This window comes from Peromyscus leucopus, chromosome 13 (genome assembly GCF_004664715.2).
Source record: "Peromyscus leucopus breed LL Stock chromosome 13, UCI_PerLeu_2.1, whole genome shotgun sequence".
NCBI lineage: Eukaryota > Metazoa > Chordata > Mammalia > Rodentia > Cricetidae > Peromyscus > Peromyscus leucopus.
Window position 1 is genome coordinate 57,943,886 of NC_051074.1, and position 14,933 is coordinate 57,958,818.

General features: G+C 43.3%; 1 protein-coding gene across 3 annotated transcripts in view; it reads left to right on the forward strand.

Moving 5' to 3' along the window:
* The window catches only part of Hecw2 (HECT, C2 and WW domain containing E3 ubiquitin protein ligase 2), a 362,611-nt gene that overhangs the window by 271,329 nt on the left and 76,349 nt on the right, over window positions 1-14,933 (forward strand). For all 3 annotated transcript variants that reach the window (XM_028886428.1, XM_028886412.2, XM_028886448.2), the window contains one exon: window positions 12,271-12,405. In XM_028886428.1, the coding sequence (XP_028742261.1) occupies window positions 12,271-12,405 (135 nt within the window). The remainder of the gene's footprint in view (window positions 1-12,270; window positions 12,406-14,933) is intronic.

Genomic DNA, 14,933 nt, shown 5'->3' on the forward strand with positions numbered 1-14,933 from the left:
CTATTTGACATTGGCTTGACACCCTCTGTGAACCATTGACTGTTTAAGGTCTTGACATTTACATAGAGGCTTCTCACATCACAGTGAAGCACCGTTGTGGGTACCACCCCTTAAAGGTAAGGGATTCTGGAGCCAAAATGTCTCAGCAACCTGCCCTACATCACCAAGTCGGGCTATGGCTGACTGCTCTCTGACCGAGACCATCTCAATCCGTGAAGCCTGCTCGTGGCTGTGACATTATATTTCCTAAATTTTGCATAACCAACCTCAGTTTCTCAGTCTATATGAAGTATTGGTGTGTAACATGTAGAAAGGAGGATTAAAATGGCATGATATTTAAAGCACATAACCACTAGAGTCATTTTTGCAAAGCCAGTCTTTATGGCGCACCTATACAAAGCAGGTAAGCCTTTCACTTTAGAGGAATGCCATTCGAAGAAAAGAGACAGGCAAGAGGCAGATAAATAAACTGTGTGTCAAGAGGTGATTAATACCATATTGTAGACTGAAGCGGAGGGCAGAGTCTGTGGAAAGATAGGAATGGGTGGTGTTTTAATAGGTGGTTGGGGAAGTCTCCATGATAGAGAGGGAAGCATGACGAACATGAGGTGAACTATGCAGGGGAAGAGCGTTCAAGGCAAATGGAACACGTGAAGTGTGTAGTACATGCTGCTTTCCCTGAAGTGACCGCTAATACCGTGGAAACCTTTCCTCTTCTCAAATTCAGCTCCCAGAAATCTTATCAGAGAGCCCCTTGCAATCAAATGCAATCGAGGCATTTGTTTTCATGCGAGGAGGAACTCAAAGACTCATTAGACTACTGACTTGGTTTCTACAGGGATGTCTAACAAGTCTCTCGCTTCCAAGCAAGAGTTTAGTAGTGTGACGCATGAATTTAGAGGAGAGGAAGAGGATGGATTTGTGATTATGTCCCTGGACCACAGGTTAAATGGCAGTGAGTCAGAATCGTGACAGTGAGACTTGCCAGGCGACTAGGAAGACAGAAGAAGGGACACCAGGGCGGATGTGAGATTGCTGCAGTTGAGACAACTTCACTCGATGGAAAGGATGCTCAGCAGCAACTTAGACTGACCAAGACCCCATCGTTAGGGCCACGTGTGATGGCTCACGTCTGTAATCTCATCACTGGCTAGGCTGAGCAGGATTGGCATGAGTTAGAGGCCAGCCTGGGCTACATGGTGAGTTCAAGACAAGCCTAGGATACATAGCAAGATATTGTCTCACAACAAAATGTAATGTTTAGTGAGCAATAGGTTTGGGTGTGCAATGTCCACCTCCCCTCAGACCCACTGGTGAGCAGGTGGATGACTCTCCTTTGGAATTGTTGTGCCCATAGCAAGGACTTGCCAGAGGGAGGTCCTCATCCGCCTCAGGATACAGTTATTAACGTATCCTTCCTCCTAGCTCCCCTAGCAGAAGATCCCCTTGTAGCAGGAATCTTAGAGAGTCTTATTAATAAAACAAACCCGGAGCCAAGTATTGGGGTGAAGCTTGAAGATCAGAGAGACAGAACAAGCCACAGCTACCTCACCTGGCCAACTTCTCAGCTGGTCTTGTTTCCTCAGACTGGAAGCCTCTGTGTCCTCATATCTGAATGACTCTCAGCTGAACTGTGCTGCTAGAAGCCTGAAAGCTTAACCAGCCAAATGCTTCTAGCTTCTGGTCCTCACGCCTTATATACCTTTCTGCTTTCTACCACCACTCCCTGGGATTAAAGGCTCACTTTTTGGGATTAAAGGCATGTATCACCATGCCTGGTTGTTTCCAATGTGGCCTTGAACTCACAGAGATCCAGAGGGATTTCTACCTCCGGAGTGCTAGGATTAAAGGTGTGAGTGCCACCATTTTCTAGCCTTTGTATCTAGTGGCTGTTCTGTCTCTGACCCCAGATAAGTTTATTAGCATGCACAGTATTTTGGGGAACACAATACCACCACATCCCCTCATGAGGTTTCCTCTATTTACGTCTGGGTCACTCACCTATATCCCAGTTCACGCACGAAGAAACTTCTCAAAACAAGTGAATCAATGAAACATCACCTGTGGTTTCCTATAATCATCTTCACTTTGAATGAAGCAAGAAGCTTCCAGGCTCTCTTTCTATGCCCACCCCTCCATCTGCTCTCTTACTAGCTAGAGCTCTCTCTATTGGCCCCATCATTTCCCCCTTTATTTTGTATTTTATGTGTATGGTTGTTTTGCCTCAATTATCTTTACACCACGTGCGTGAACTGCCCTTAGAGGTGAGAAGAAGGCCTCGAATCCCCTGGGATTGGAGTTGTTGAGTGTTGTGAGCTACCATGTGGGTGCTGGGAATTGAACATGGGTCCCCTGGAAGAGCAGCCAATGCTCTTCACCTATGAACCATCTCTCCAGCCTTTCATCTGAGCTCTTTTAATTAATCCATAGCTTGTCTTGGATTGCTTACATTACACGTTTGTGATGTGTGCTTTAGATGCTTTTAATTTTGGAAGAGATTTTCCTTTTTGGGTAGATGATTTTTAATTAGATGACTGTGAGATTTCACAAGAACATAGATCCAATTTGCTTTGGGAGTTATAAGGTGAGAACAATTTTAAAGTCACACAGATGGAGGGACTAGCATAACACATTCATTTAAGATGAACAGGGCTGGAGAGATGGCTCAGTGGTTAAGAGCACTTGTTGCTCTTGCAGAGGACCTGTGTTTCGTTCCCAGCACCCACTGAAGTTTGCAGCACCATAGCCCCAGTTCCAGGGGAATCCAACACTCTCTTCTTACTTCCTCAGGTACCAGACTAATGCATGGTACACAATCATACATACATGCAGGCAAAACACTCAAATACATAAAACAAAATAAACAAATCAATAAATAATTGTAAAGATTAATAATCAAAGAGCAAGAATATCACATTAAATTTTGCACTTGGTGTGAGGAGAATGTAGAGGGGTTGGAGCCCTCAGATACTGCTGGTAGACGCATAAAATGGTCCATCAGCTTTGGAAGTAGACTGGGAATTTCTGAAAATATTAAGCAAGTAGCTGTCATGTACTCTGACAGTTCTATATATACACCCAAGAGAAATATGCACCCAACATAAAATCCTGCATTTGAATGTTCATAGCTATATTACTTATAAACCAGAAGTTAGATATAAGCCAAATGTGTATCAATAAATAAATAAAATGTGGTGAAAATTTCCATTTTAAAGCTCTTAGGTTGCATAGGTTTCTGCTTCCTTGACCTCTGAGGTTAGGTTACATGGTTCTAAACAGATTTAATATCAATTATGTAGTAGTCTTGAGTTTTTTTTTAAGTGCTTTAATAAAATATAGAGTGCCGGGTTTACACACAACAGAAATTTGTTCCTCACAGTTCTGGAGGCCGAGATGCTCAGGGTCAAGGTACTGGCAGGTCTTGTGTGTCCAGGGATGACCTGCATTCTTCTAAGTGGTAAAAGTCATAGGTAGCTCTCTGGGGGCTTCTTTGAACAAGTACTGATCCCATTCATGAGGGTCCTGCTCTTATTGACTAATCCCCTTCCAAAGATGCTGTTTCCTCTGCCATCATTTCCGGGAAGTGCAGGTGGGGTGTGGGGGAGCACGTATAAACTAGAGTGCAGATGCTTTTCTTCCTGATCTTGATTTCATCTGGAGAGGTCTCTTGTTCAAAATTCGATTATGGTATTTGTTTTAGCTGTACTTCATTCTGTTATTTCCATAATGATTTGAATTCCATAACTTTGAAGCTGACAATTAATCCAGGTTTAGTTTTATACACAATTGATCTTTTAAGACTCACTCTGTGATCAAATACATCTGTTGAATTTAGGACCCAGGATTTTCCCCTAGCACACAAACATATTCTCCCCCTAACCCACACTCTGGGCATTAAACCAGGGTCTTGTACATGTTGGGCAAACACTCTGTGACTGAGTACCTGCGTCTACTTCTAGTTCTTTTTCTAATTTTTGAGACAAGGTCTCAAAAAAGTTGATCAAGCTGACCTTGAGCTCACCCTTAGTCCAGTTAGGCCTTGACTTTGGAGTCTTCCTGCTTTAGGCTCCCAAGTGCTGGGTCTCCAAGAATGTGCTGTGGTCCCCAGTGCAAAGATCTCATTTTGAAGGAATCATAAACAAAGAAAAAGAATTATTATTAAAACACTTTTTTCTTGCTTCTTATAATAATAGTTTTTAAACTTTGGCACACTCAGGAATATTAAAATCAAGGGTAATTTGAGATCTGAGTAGCAGTGCTGATAAAGGCTTTATTATTTATGTGAGAAGAAATACTCATCAAATAGTATTAAAATATGACTTATTCAAAATATCTCTGGTTCTTGGCTGAGTTTAGTAATTAGTGAGAGCTCATGGCAATAGCAGCTAGAAAACAAAAATGTACCTTCGTAGGGAGAGCAACTGATTTTAAATGCCTTAGCTTTTTTCCCTGTTTTTTGTTTTGTTTTTTTGCTTTGTTTTGGGTTTGCAGTGGTTAATTTGATGGATTTGAGAAAATTATGTTGAATTGGGAAGATTCTTGGATTCATAGCTTCTTGGCATGACCTCAGTGAGCCTGGCTTCTTTTTATGTGAGCATTTGTACCCATGCTGTCCTGCTTTAGATGGTAAGGCTTACAACTCATCCAGCATTTGATTATTAGTCAAGTTTCAGCGTAGAAACTCATGTCTGTATGTTCATAAGCCTTTAGAAGTTATTTCATTTGGGGGCAGCCGTGATAGGAAACACACAGACATCTGCACAATGAACTGGTGGCTGCAGCTGGTTCCTGTTCCCCCTCGAATCTGGTGCAGACCTGGGCAGAGCGGGGATCTCAGTACAGTGTAAGTGTAGAGACTGATATATCTGGGATTTGTGAAAACGATGATTTACTCATGAACGAGTCCTTACTTGATCAGTGAGTGCTCGGTGAATTACAGAGGGCCCTGTAGGCTTCACATCAGTGTCTCATTCCTTTCTTCTGAGGACCGCTGTTTTCCTTTACTGTGGTGGTCCCTTGGAATGGCCTTTCACAGCAAGGTCTGTTCTCATCCGTTTGTTTTGGGTTATGTGTGCTGTTCTTGGTCACTTCAGGACAGTCTGGCCCAGAATGTTTGCTTCTGTCTCAAGTCTGCAGAATAATCCAGAGTGTTCCCCTTTTCTCTATTTGGTGTCTCTTGTCCTCTTGTGGAATCGGTGTCTTCTTACTCTGGTGGCATCAACCTTGCTCATTAAAGCAGACTTTTAAACATATTCTTGAAACACAAGTAGTTTTGAACTAGAACGTAAGTCAGGTACATTCAGTTGCACAGAATGGTGGACTTCGGAGTAAGGGAGCCAAACACAGCTCCTCTAGACACTGCCATTTAACTCTGAGTCCTCTGCTTTAGGTGGCTCCAAATATGTGCAGGCAGGTGGCAAGGCTCAGAGTGAAAGTGTCTGTTGCCAAGCCTGATTGATGACCTACTCAATCTCTGGGATCCACATTGTAGCATGAATCTTAAAAGTTCTTATTAATAAAATCAAACCCGAGGCAAGTTATTGGGGTCCATGCTGGTAGATCAGAGAGACAGAACAAGCCACAGCTATCTCACCTCGCCGGATCCTCAGCTGGTCCTGTTTCCTCAGACTGGAGGCTTCTGTGTCCTCATCCCAATGACTCTCAGCTGAACTGCTGCTGGAAAGCCTGAAGCTTAACCAGCCACATGCTTAACCAGCCAAATGCTTAACCAACCAAATGCTTAACCAGCCAAATGCCTCTAGTTTCTGGTCCCCACGCCTTATATACATTTATGCTTTCTACCATCACTCCCTAGGATTAAAGCCTTGCTTCCTGGGATTAAAGGCGTGAGTCACCATGCCTGGCTGTTTCCAATGTGGCCTTGAACTCACAGAGATCCAGAGGGATTTCTGTCTCTGGAATGCTAGGATTAAAGGCGTGAGTGCCACCATTTTCTAGCCTTTGTATCTAGTGGCTGTCTGTTCTCTGACCCCAGATTAGTTTATTAAGGTACACAATATTTTGGGGAACACAATACCACCACACCACATGATGGAACAAAATACCCAACTCCTACAAGTTACCCACCCTATGACCTTCACATCCCTCCCTCCCTCCCTCCCTCCCTCCCTCCCTCCCTCCCTCTCTCTCTCTCTCTCTCTCTCTCTCTCTCTCTCTCACACACACACACACACACACACACACACACACACACACACATACACACCCCAAAAATCATCCAGTCTAAAGAAGCCTGCTGATACATTGAACGCTGTCATAGTGAAGATGGTATTTCAGCTGATTAAAAGAGGCTATAAAGGGAGAAAATAGGAATCAATGGGGGAGAAAAAATCCAGAGAAGACACAAAGCAGAAAGCCCCAAATAGACACTGATGGTTCCCATGATGATACAGTGGGTGAAATTTAAGACCCCTGTCACTGGGAAGAAGTTGGTGGAGCCCCTGCGCCGGGCTAAGACCAACACAGACTGGTTTCCTCCCCCTTCGTTTCTTTGCTTTGTACTCTCAAACACAATCAACTAATCCAAGGTATTTTCCCGATTATTTCACCTGGGTCTAAATTAAAACACAAAGAAACTTCAAACCGTAAAAGTGATGTATCATAAACTCCATGTTTTTAAAGTAAAAATGTAAAAAGTAATAGTGTTTTTTTATATATAAAAAAAAAATCTTTCCCGTAGTTTGTTGTGTTTTCCCTCCATAACTCCCAGCTGATTGTAAACCTGTTTCTATACCCAAGTCTGTACCTCTGCGAGCTGTGACTTTGAGAGTGACATTGGGAGTTTTGGTGTCACAGTGATCTAAACAGGCACCTCGAGTGACCACCAATGTTGCGGTTGATGTTTGGAGGGCAAATTTGAGAACAAAATAAACACTGGCCTGCCGGAAGTTACTAAAGGCTTGAGGATGTTTGTTTGGCCAGAGAGGTAACCAAACTGTAGAGTGGTACCAGGCATCGGCCCTGGTCTCCATCCTCCGTCATTATTTACTGGGTCAAGTTTTATTCAGCTCAGTGGGTAAAAGGCAACTTGATATTTGGAACTCTCACATGAATTCCAAAAAAACTCCATTCGGAATATAAGCTCCTCTTTGCAAAATTATAGGGTGGTTGTTTTATTATATTTTTCTTTATTTTGTTTTATTTCTTTGACGAAACTTGTTACTTTTGTGGCATATCTCCTTAGTTGTTTTTCCACAAGTAAGGTCATTTGTGGAATGGCCTGACTTAATTGTCTCAAGCTCTTCAGCAGCCCAGGAGATGGAATGAAAGGCTGGATGCATAGATAGTTCACTGCGTTTAAGGACCTCTTGCCGAATTGTTAAGTGGTAAAACATCCCAAGCCAAAAAAACCCACAGGGAGATAAAGATGAGCAAAGTGTATTAGATGTGGTTACTAAAGGAGCACAATGATACCCGTTATTTTATATCATTGATATAGGTTCATAATACCTTTCTGTTGTTAAAAAACACAAACTAGTAGATACAGAACGCAGCTGACAACGTAAGAGTGTCGTCTTTCTAGGGCTGTGTGACGTTTAGAGCGAAGGGATGGAACAAACTTGGACTTCATGGATGTTTCTGAGTAAAATGCCAAGTTTTTAGACTCTGGAAGGAATCGCCTAAGTCAGGAGATGGATGTTCCCTTTCTTTTTAAGTTCGCCTCGTGACTTGCATTGGGATTTTAAAAACATACTGTTTTCAGGGTCAACAGCAATGCCTCTGTTTTCCATGGAAAATGTATTGATTTGGATAACTCCATTTTTAGTCCTCCAGGGCGGTGTGCTAGTAAATAAGAGAATGGAAAGTGACAGGAGGGGCCGCCTGTCTGTAGTGGGCTGGGGCTGGGGCGGCGGCTCTGCCTTTTGCTTTGTTTACATACAAGTCCTTTCATTTAGATTCCTGGTTTGGCAAAATATTAACTGGAAACAATTCCAAGCTTCTTTAGCTTAGATTTGTTGAGCCTGAGGTTGGTATTTCTTCACAAATACTGATGGCTTTTCCTTTGCTTAAAATAATAGAAGTTTTTTTTTCTTTAAAAAAAAAAAGAAAAGAAAAAAGAAAAAGAGAATTGTGTAAAGAAAGAAATGTATTTTGTTTGGCCTCGCAAAAAACCACTTGGCTCCAAGCAGCCCATATTTCTTGACTCTGCCTGTGCCCTGGAGCTGTGCAAGGGTAGATGTTTTTAAAATGAGATTGGAGTTTGTGGATTTGCATTCCTCTCAGTTTTTGTACTGTTGTCTTAGTTGGCCCTGCACTGGAAAGCCTGAGTGAATTTCCTTAATGAGACCTAACAGTAGGGAAGGGTGGTGTAGAAAATGCTCTGCGAGCAGCTAATTGGGAAAGGACTTACTTCTTCAGATGATTGCTTTTTAAATGAAATTTCAGACAATTACATGCTAGATAGACTCTCGTAAGTCATTGCAGGCTATTCAAAAGTTGTGACATGAAAGTGACCCAGAATTTAAAAAAAGGACCAGGTCAGCTTCATTGCTCATTTGAACTAGTTAGCATTCCCCGTGGAAAGTGCTCCACTTTTCTGATATAATTGATGTGTGTCACCGATGGAACCAGCCAGCCTACAAGGTGCACGATGATTTTTCCTGCCTCTTCTGCTTTCTTGCTCGTGGTGGTGCTGGGGATGGAACCCAGGCCCGTTTCACTTTAAAGCAGCCTACATTTTTCACAACTTGACAGTGATCTGAGTCACCCCCCTTTCCACATATAAAGCAAAGTGCTAAGGAAACCCATCCAAGGTTACACAGAGGACCCTAAGCAAAGCCAAAACACATGCAGAGTAATTGCTCCTGGGTGCTGTTTCCTGTTCGTGCCCTAGATCTGTGGTACTGATGGAGATTTCCAAGACCTTTCCTCTCAAGTGCTTGAGACTGAAAAAGCATGTGTACACAGTATACGCATGCCATTGCTCTGAAGCAGAACCCCTTGTGATGGACGCATAGCACTCCCTCCCGGCCCGCGGCCATGCCTCCAACATGCTAGTGGTGAGAGTTGATCAGGTCCTGTGGACTCCTGAGTCAGTAGCAGTCTCTTCAGCTTGCAGCAGCAGGGGAGCCAAGTGCTGTGAGTGAGCAGCCGCGATTCTCAGCCCAGTTCAAGGCCTACTTAAGTGCTTTTTCAAAAGCAAGTTTGGTATGACATGTGAGGGAAGCAGGAAGGACCCAAAAAGTAGGATATTATGGTAGGCAGAAAGTAGCATAGAAGAAGAGATATGAGAAAGAGAGAGGGGGGATTAGGTAGGCTATGAGTTCAAGTCCCAGCTTTGTAAGTTCCCAAGTGTGTCACTGAAATCTACTACTGTGACACAACTGTGTTCACAGTGACCAATAACCAGATGTCATTATTTATCAACTAATGAAAAATCCCTTGCTGAGAGGGTGGCTCCAATTTGAAGTTTAGAGAGGGCACGCTTGCTTTGCGGTGGAGATGTTGAGGGGACCAGCTGGGGTTGGCTTGTGTGGACTGTGATAGAACACCTACACAGAGTTTACTTGAGAGTGTATCACCCCCAGGCCCCCCCCTCCTTCCTGTTTCTTTCCGTCTTTGGCTTATCCATCCCCATTGTTTTAGTGGGTTGGCTGTTACATCCTTACTCTAGGGGACAGGATAGAGGATGAGCACAAGGACCCACCTATGTCCCTAACAAATAGGTTTCCTTCAAGCGGCGTATTCCACTTAATCGTGAACCCTCAGATGCCAGGGGTCGGGGGAATGGCTTTCACTGTTTCTCTAGGGGTCCATGCGGTTTGTTTCCCCACCCTTGTGCGTGGACTGACTCGAGAAACTATGGCATGTTTAGGGAAAACTATTTTTCATGATAATAGCAGTAACTCATATTTGAAATGCCAAAGAAATTGTGTTTAAAAATATGTATGAACCTTCTCATCAGCTTTTTTTAACTATACATGTAATGTCATAATTTAATTTAAAAAAAAAAAAAGAAGAAATGGAGCCTTAAAAAATGGAGGTAGTTTGCCCCAAATGACATTAGTAGGAAGTGGCAGGGTGGAGCTGAGAAATGGACATGTCCTTTCGGGGTCCCAAGTGCTCGATGATTACTTTGCCTCCTACTTTGAATGTTTTCGTCTGAGAGTTTATTCATGTCTATAACTTGAGTTTCAAAACTTTCTCTCCTATTTAGTTCTTCTTAAGTTTCCCAGACCTTATGTTTCATGTTCCCCTTTCATTTCTTTTTAACTTTTCTATCTTTAACTGTTTTTGTGTTTTTCATAGATTTTTAACTCTTGGCTAGTTAAGTTGGAGCTGTCACTTCTTACTTTGGTGGGGATTCGGTTTGGAGCACTTTGTTATTTATTCACAGGTCAGCCCTAAAAGCTATTGAGGATGACAGGGTGAGTAAGAAATAGTCCCTTCCCTGGAGGCATTTACATAATTCCTTAGAGAATGGGTTTTAAACAAGCCTGTTAACATCAAATTAGGTTCTGACATTATATGCAAATCGGCGTTGACCTACATGCAGACACCCATTTGCGCTTGTAATTACGAGTGCATCATGGTGTCTCTGATCGCCACCCATCTCTTGAAAGCATTCCTAAGGTACTAGATAATTAGGCAATACTATTTTAGCACTTTTTATAATTTCCCTTAAGTAACCTGGTTTATATTGTTATGTTTGTAGTAAAATCTTGATGCTAATTTATACAAAAAAGAAACTTGATAATATCTGCTTTTTAAAGGCAGGAGTTAAACATGCTTATTTGTAGAAATGATTCATGACATTTTGAATAATGTCAGGAATAATGAACAGGTATATTAGTGTATACATATATATACCAACATAAAATGAAGGCTGGCATGAAATGTGAGGCCAGAGCCTGTCAATAATACAAGGCTATGGGGCTCTGTCACCCATGTACTTTTCCACAGCATTGAGAAAAAGGATGCTTTGTCTCTTAGGATGGGGAAGACCTACTCAGTGTGTGGATGTAGAAATCCCATAGTGTGAGAAGGGATTGGAAGCATTCTTGTTCTGTCTTTTCTTGGCTTTGTTTAGTTAAAGAAGGTAAAAAATCAAATACTTGGATTTTTTTTTTTTTTCAGGAACTGTAAAAGCTATTCAAAGTTTTGGGATGACCAAAGACAGTGGGTAGCCATTAGAAACTCTGTTTTAGAGTGGTGATGTCACCAAAGTGCTGAGAAGGAAGAGTCTTCTAAAAGATTTGAGGAATAAATGTGTTTAGGAGACAGGAAACTAGTGGTATGGTACTTATGTAAAACGAGGCCCTCAAATAGTGGGGTCATGCTGGGGCTCAGAGGGAACAGAGAGGACCGGACACTGGGAAAACAGGAAGAGAATGAGAGCTGACTGTAGCTAGAGTTTTCCTGCCTTGCTCACAGTCAGGACAAATCTTTGTCAGCCGCCAGTCCCACAGCCGCTCAGACCCAACCAAGTAAACACAGAGACTTATATTGCATACAAACTGTATGGCCGTGGCAGGCTTCTTGCTAACTGTTCTTATAGCTTAAATTAATCCATTTCCATAAATCTACACCTTGCCACATGGCTGGTAGCTTACCGGCATCTTCACATGCTGCTGGTCATGGCGGCGGCTGCAGTGTCTCTCCTCGTCAGCCTTCCACTTCCCAGAATTCTCCTCTCTCCTTGTCCCACCTACTTCCTGCCTGGCCACTGGCCAACCAGTGTTTTATTTATTGACCAATCAGAGCAATTTGACATATAGACCATCCCACAGCAGCTGACTGCGCTGGAAAAGGAAGAAGGAGGAAGTCATTGGTGGTGGCGTTTCGGATGATTAGAATTTTATAACAACCAGGTGTGGGAGGGGCCTGTGAGCACCGGTTAAAGGGGTGCCAAAGCCCCTTTTACTCATCGTTATGATCGTTGTTGTGTTCTGAAGCGGGACTCCCCACGTAAAGCAGGGTAGCCTCCTCTTGGGATGCCTTTGCTGGGTGTCAGGGTGCTGGGACTATAGGCATGTGCCACCACACCCCGCTCCAAATGGCCACCCCGTGGCATCCTTGTAAGGTCACCCCTTTGATGACTGTCTCAGTGCTCTGTCCTGCCTTTCTCCACCCCGCCCTTTCTCAGCGGATATCAAGGAATTCTTCCAGGGATTGGAAACTGTGAGAAAATGAAACTAAGATGATTACTCCAAAGTGGGTAGTCTCCTGACTGAGCGATGCTCTAGGTCTCCTGAGACATATATGTCATGTGTGCCGACTGCTCCCCTGACGCAGTGGGTTGTATCCTAGGCATTTTTCGTCGACCACAACTCCCGAACCACCACGTTCATTGACCCTCGGCTCCCGCTCCAGAGCAGTCGACCCACGAGCGCGCTGGTTCATCGGCAGCACCTGACGAGGCAGCGCAGCCACAGTGCCGGGGAGGTGAGTCACGGCTTTTCGGGACTGACCAGTTGATTGACAGGAGCTGCTGGGATACGGATGTAGTGCTTTGTGAAATCATGTTGCCTTATTGTTGTTGTTTTTTGTTTGTTTGTTTGTTTGTTTACTATTTTTACTTTATTTTATTTTGGTTTAGTTTAGTTTAGTGCATCATTTAGAGGCTTAGAAAGTTTTGGAATGTTGCTGGGCGGTGGTGGCGCACGCCTTTAATCCCAGCACTCGGGAGGCAGAGGCAGGCAGATCTCTGTGAGTTCGAGGCCAGCCTGGGCTGCAGAGTGAGTTCCAGGAAAGGCGCAAAGCTACACAGAAAAACCCTGTCTGGTAAAACAAAAAACAAAAAGAAAGAAAGAAAGTTTTCAAAAAGAAAGTTTTGGAATGTTGGCAAGGTTTCTCTGAAAATACCTCTAGGCTAAATTGCAAATTTAATAGCTGGGGTATATGATGAAAGATTGAAGAATAGAGTTTCATATTTAACTCAGAGGGAATTGGTAATGCCAAGTGCTCACAGAAGACAATATTGCCTTTGCACACCCAAGGACAGTCTCGGAAGAAAACAATGAATGAACTTTTAGTGGGCTCAAATTGTGTTAACTGCAGGGAAGAATTTCTTAAATGAGGTGTACTGGATGCCATTAAGATATCCATCCAAGGGCAAATCTGTAGGGCTGTGGAATCCTCGCTGGCATAGTCTAAAGTTCGAATGTATTTGACGGAAGTGATTTATGTGCCGGCTGCCCAGGGAAAATGGTCTGAACTGAGACGGACCGGACTCCTCTGCATTCTTCTTTGCCAGTGTGCAGTGGTCTATGGTAACCACACGGGGGCGCACCAGTACCCTCGCCCCAAACACAAAAATCCCTTCTTGTCTCCCTTTTCTTTCACCAACCTACATGCATGGAAGGACTGTTTGTGGTTGAAATTTCTTCTCCTTAATATAAGTTTATGCTTTGAGGGCACACTGTGGTTTGGCGTACATAATTTCTAAAAATTCCCTTAGACAAATGGAATTAAGATTCTTTTTCCTGCCTGCCATTTCTAAATGCATATCGTATATCTAATATTATATTGTAGGTCAAATATTCTGAGGGCTTCATTATAAGAAAAAATTATGAATGCAATAAATAATTGGATTGAGTTCATCAAAATTCCACCCCTGGAATTTCCCCTCATGCTGTTCATTGTGCTTTAATGCATCATGTGCTCACTGTTTATAGAAGAGTATACATGAGAAGCTCATATAAAAATGATATATAAGTCTAATGCAGGGTGAGGTATGCATGAAAATATTTATGTTTTATGAGCAGCCAATAAATCTTTATCATGCTGTCCTGTAAACCATTAGTAGTGAACTGGAGGACACTTACAGCATATGTCTTACCAAATACCACCGAACTCTCACCCTTGGACCTTGAGTGGATGTGTACCATGATTAGGGCTCTGCCTGGCTTTATCACTCGGACAGTGCACTTTAACCCTTTCCTGTATGGTGACCTCACAAGCTGAGGTTGGCTGTCCTGTCTAGCCGGGATGATGTTTCTGGGAAAAGCAAGAGATTCCTAGCTGTACTTGCACTGTCTTTTGGTGCCTCTGCCCCAGAACTTTTAATTACTTTCATGGTCTAGGAGTGGAAGAGGGCCCCTCGAGAGTATGTTAGCAACCTAATGAACCTCTCTTCCTGTTGATGGGAACGGAACAGTGAACCAGAGAGTGGCCCAGCATGCCGCCACGTTATCGTCCAGCCTTTCTCAAAGAATATTCTTTGTGAGCCAGCACTTCGGAAGCATTACAGCTTGAGGCATTACCTGTATTTCTTGGAGGAATTGAGCACTGTCTTGTGGTCTGGTTTTAAGAAGTGAAGTCTTCAAGACCTTTGGCTGTTCTAGGAAGTGTCTGAAACGCTAAGTCCTCTGCCTGAAGATGGGTAGATAATAACTGGATCTTCTCAGAGTGGCCAGCTGTGTTCCATGAAGCCAATAACCCTGAAGAAGCAGGCTGAGAAACTTCTGGTAATGCAGTGGGTCTTCACGGACGCCGTCTCAGCTGCGTTCAGCAGTGTCTGCAATCAGTAGACATGCCGGTGTCTCTGCTGTGGAAACAAACACTGTCTGTGGTACAGACACATTGTGGTTGAGAGTGTGAAGAATATAAATAACTAACACTTACTTCCCACATTCTTAATGTGGAGAGAAAATTTAAAACTATCTTTTAAAGGGATGAGAAGAAGAGTGAAAACCTCTGGATAAACTTTTAAGGGGCCCACGAGGATGCTGGGGCAGAGGGTCTAAAACTCTTGCTGCCCAGGTTGGAGGCCTGACTTAGATCCCTGGAACCCATGAAAGAATGGAAGGAGGGAACTCACTCCTCAGACTTACCCTCCGACCTCCACGCGCACACCGCGGCACCCTCACCCCACCACCCACGATAATCTACAACATTACAGTTCTCCAGGACCTGAGAAAGAAAGCTACATCCTAGTCACTCTTGGAGATAATAATGTGGGCTTTCTTGTT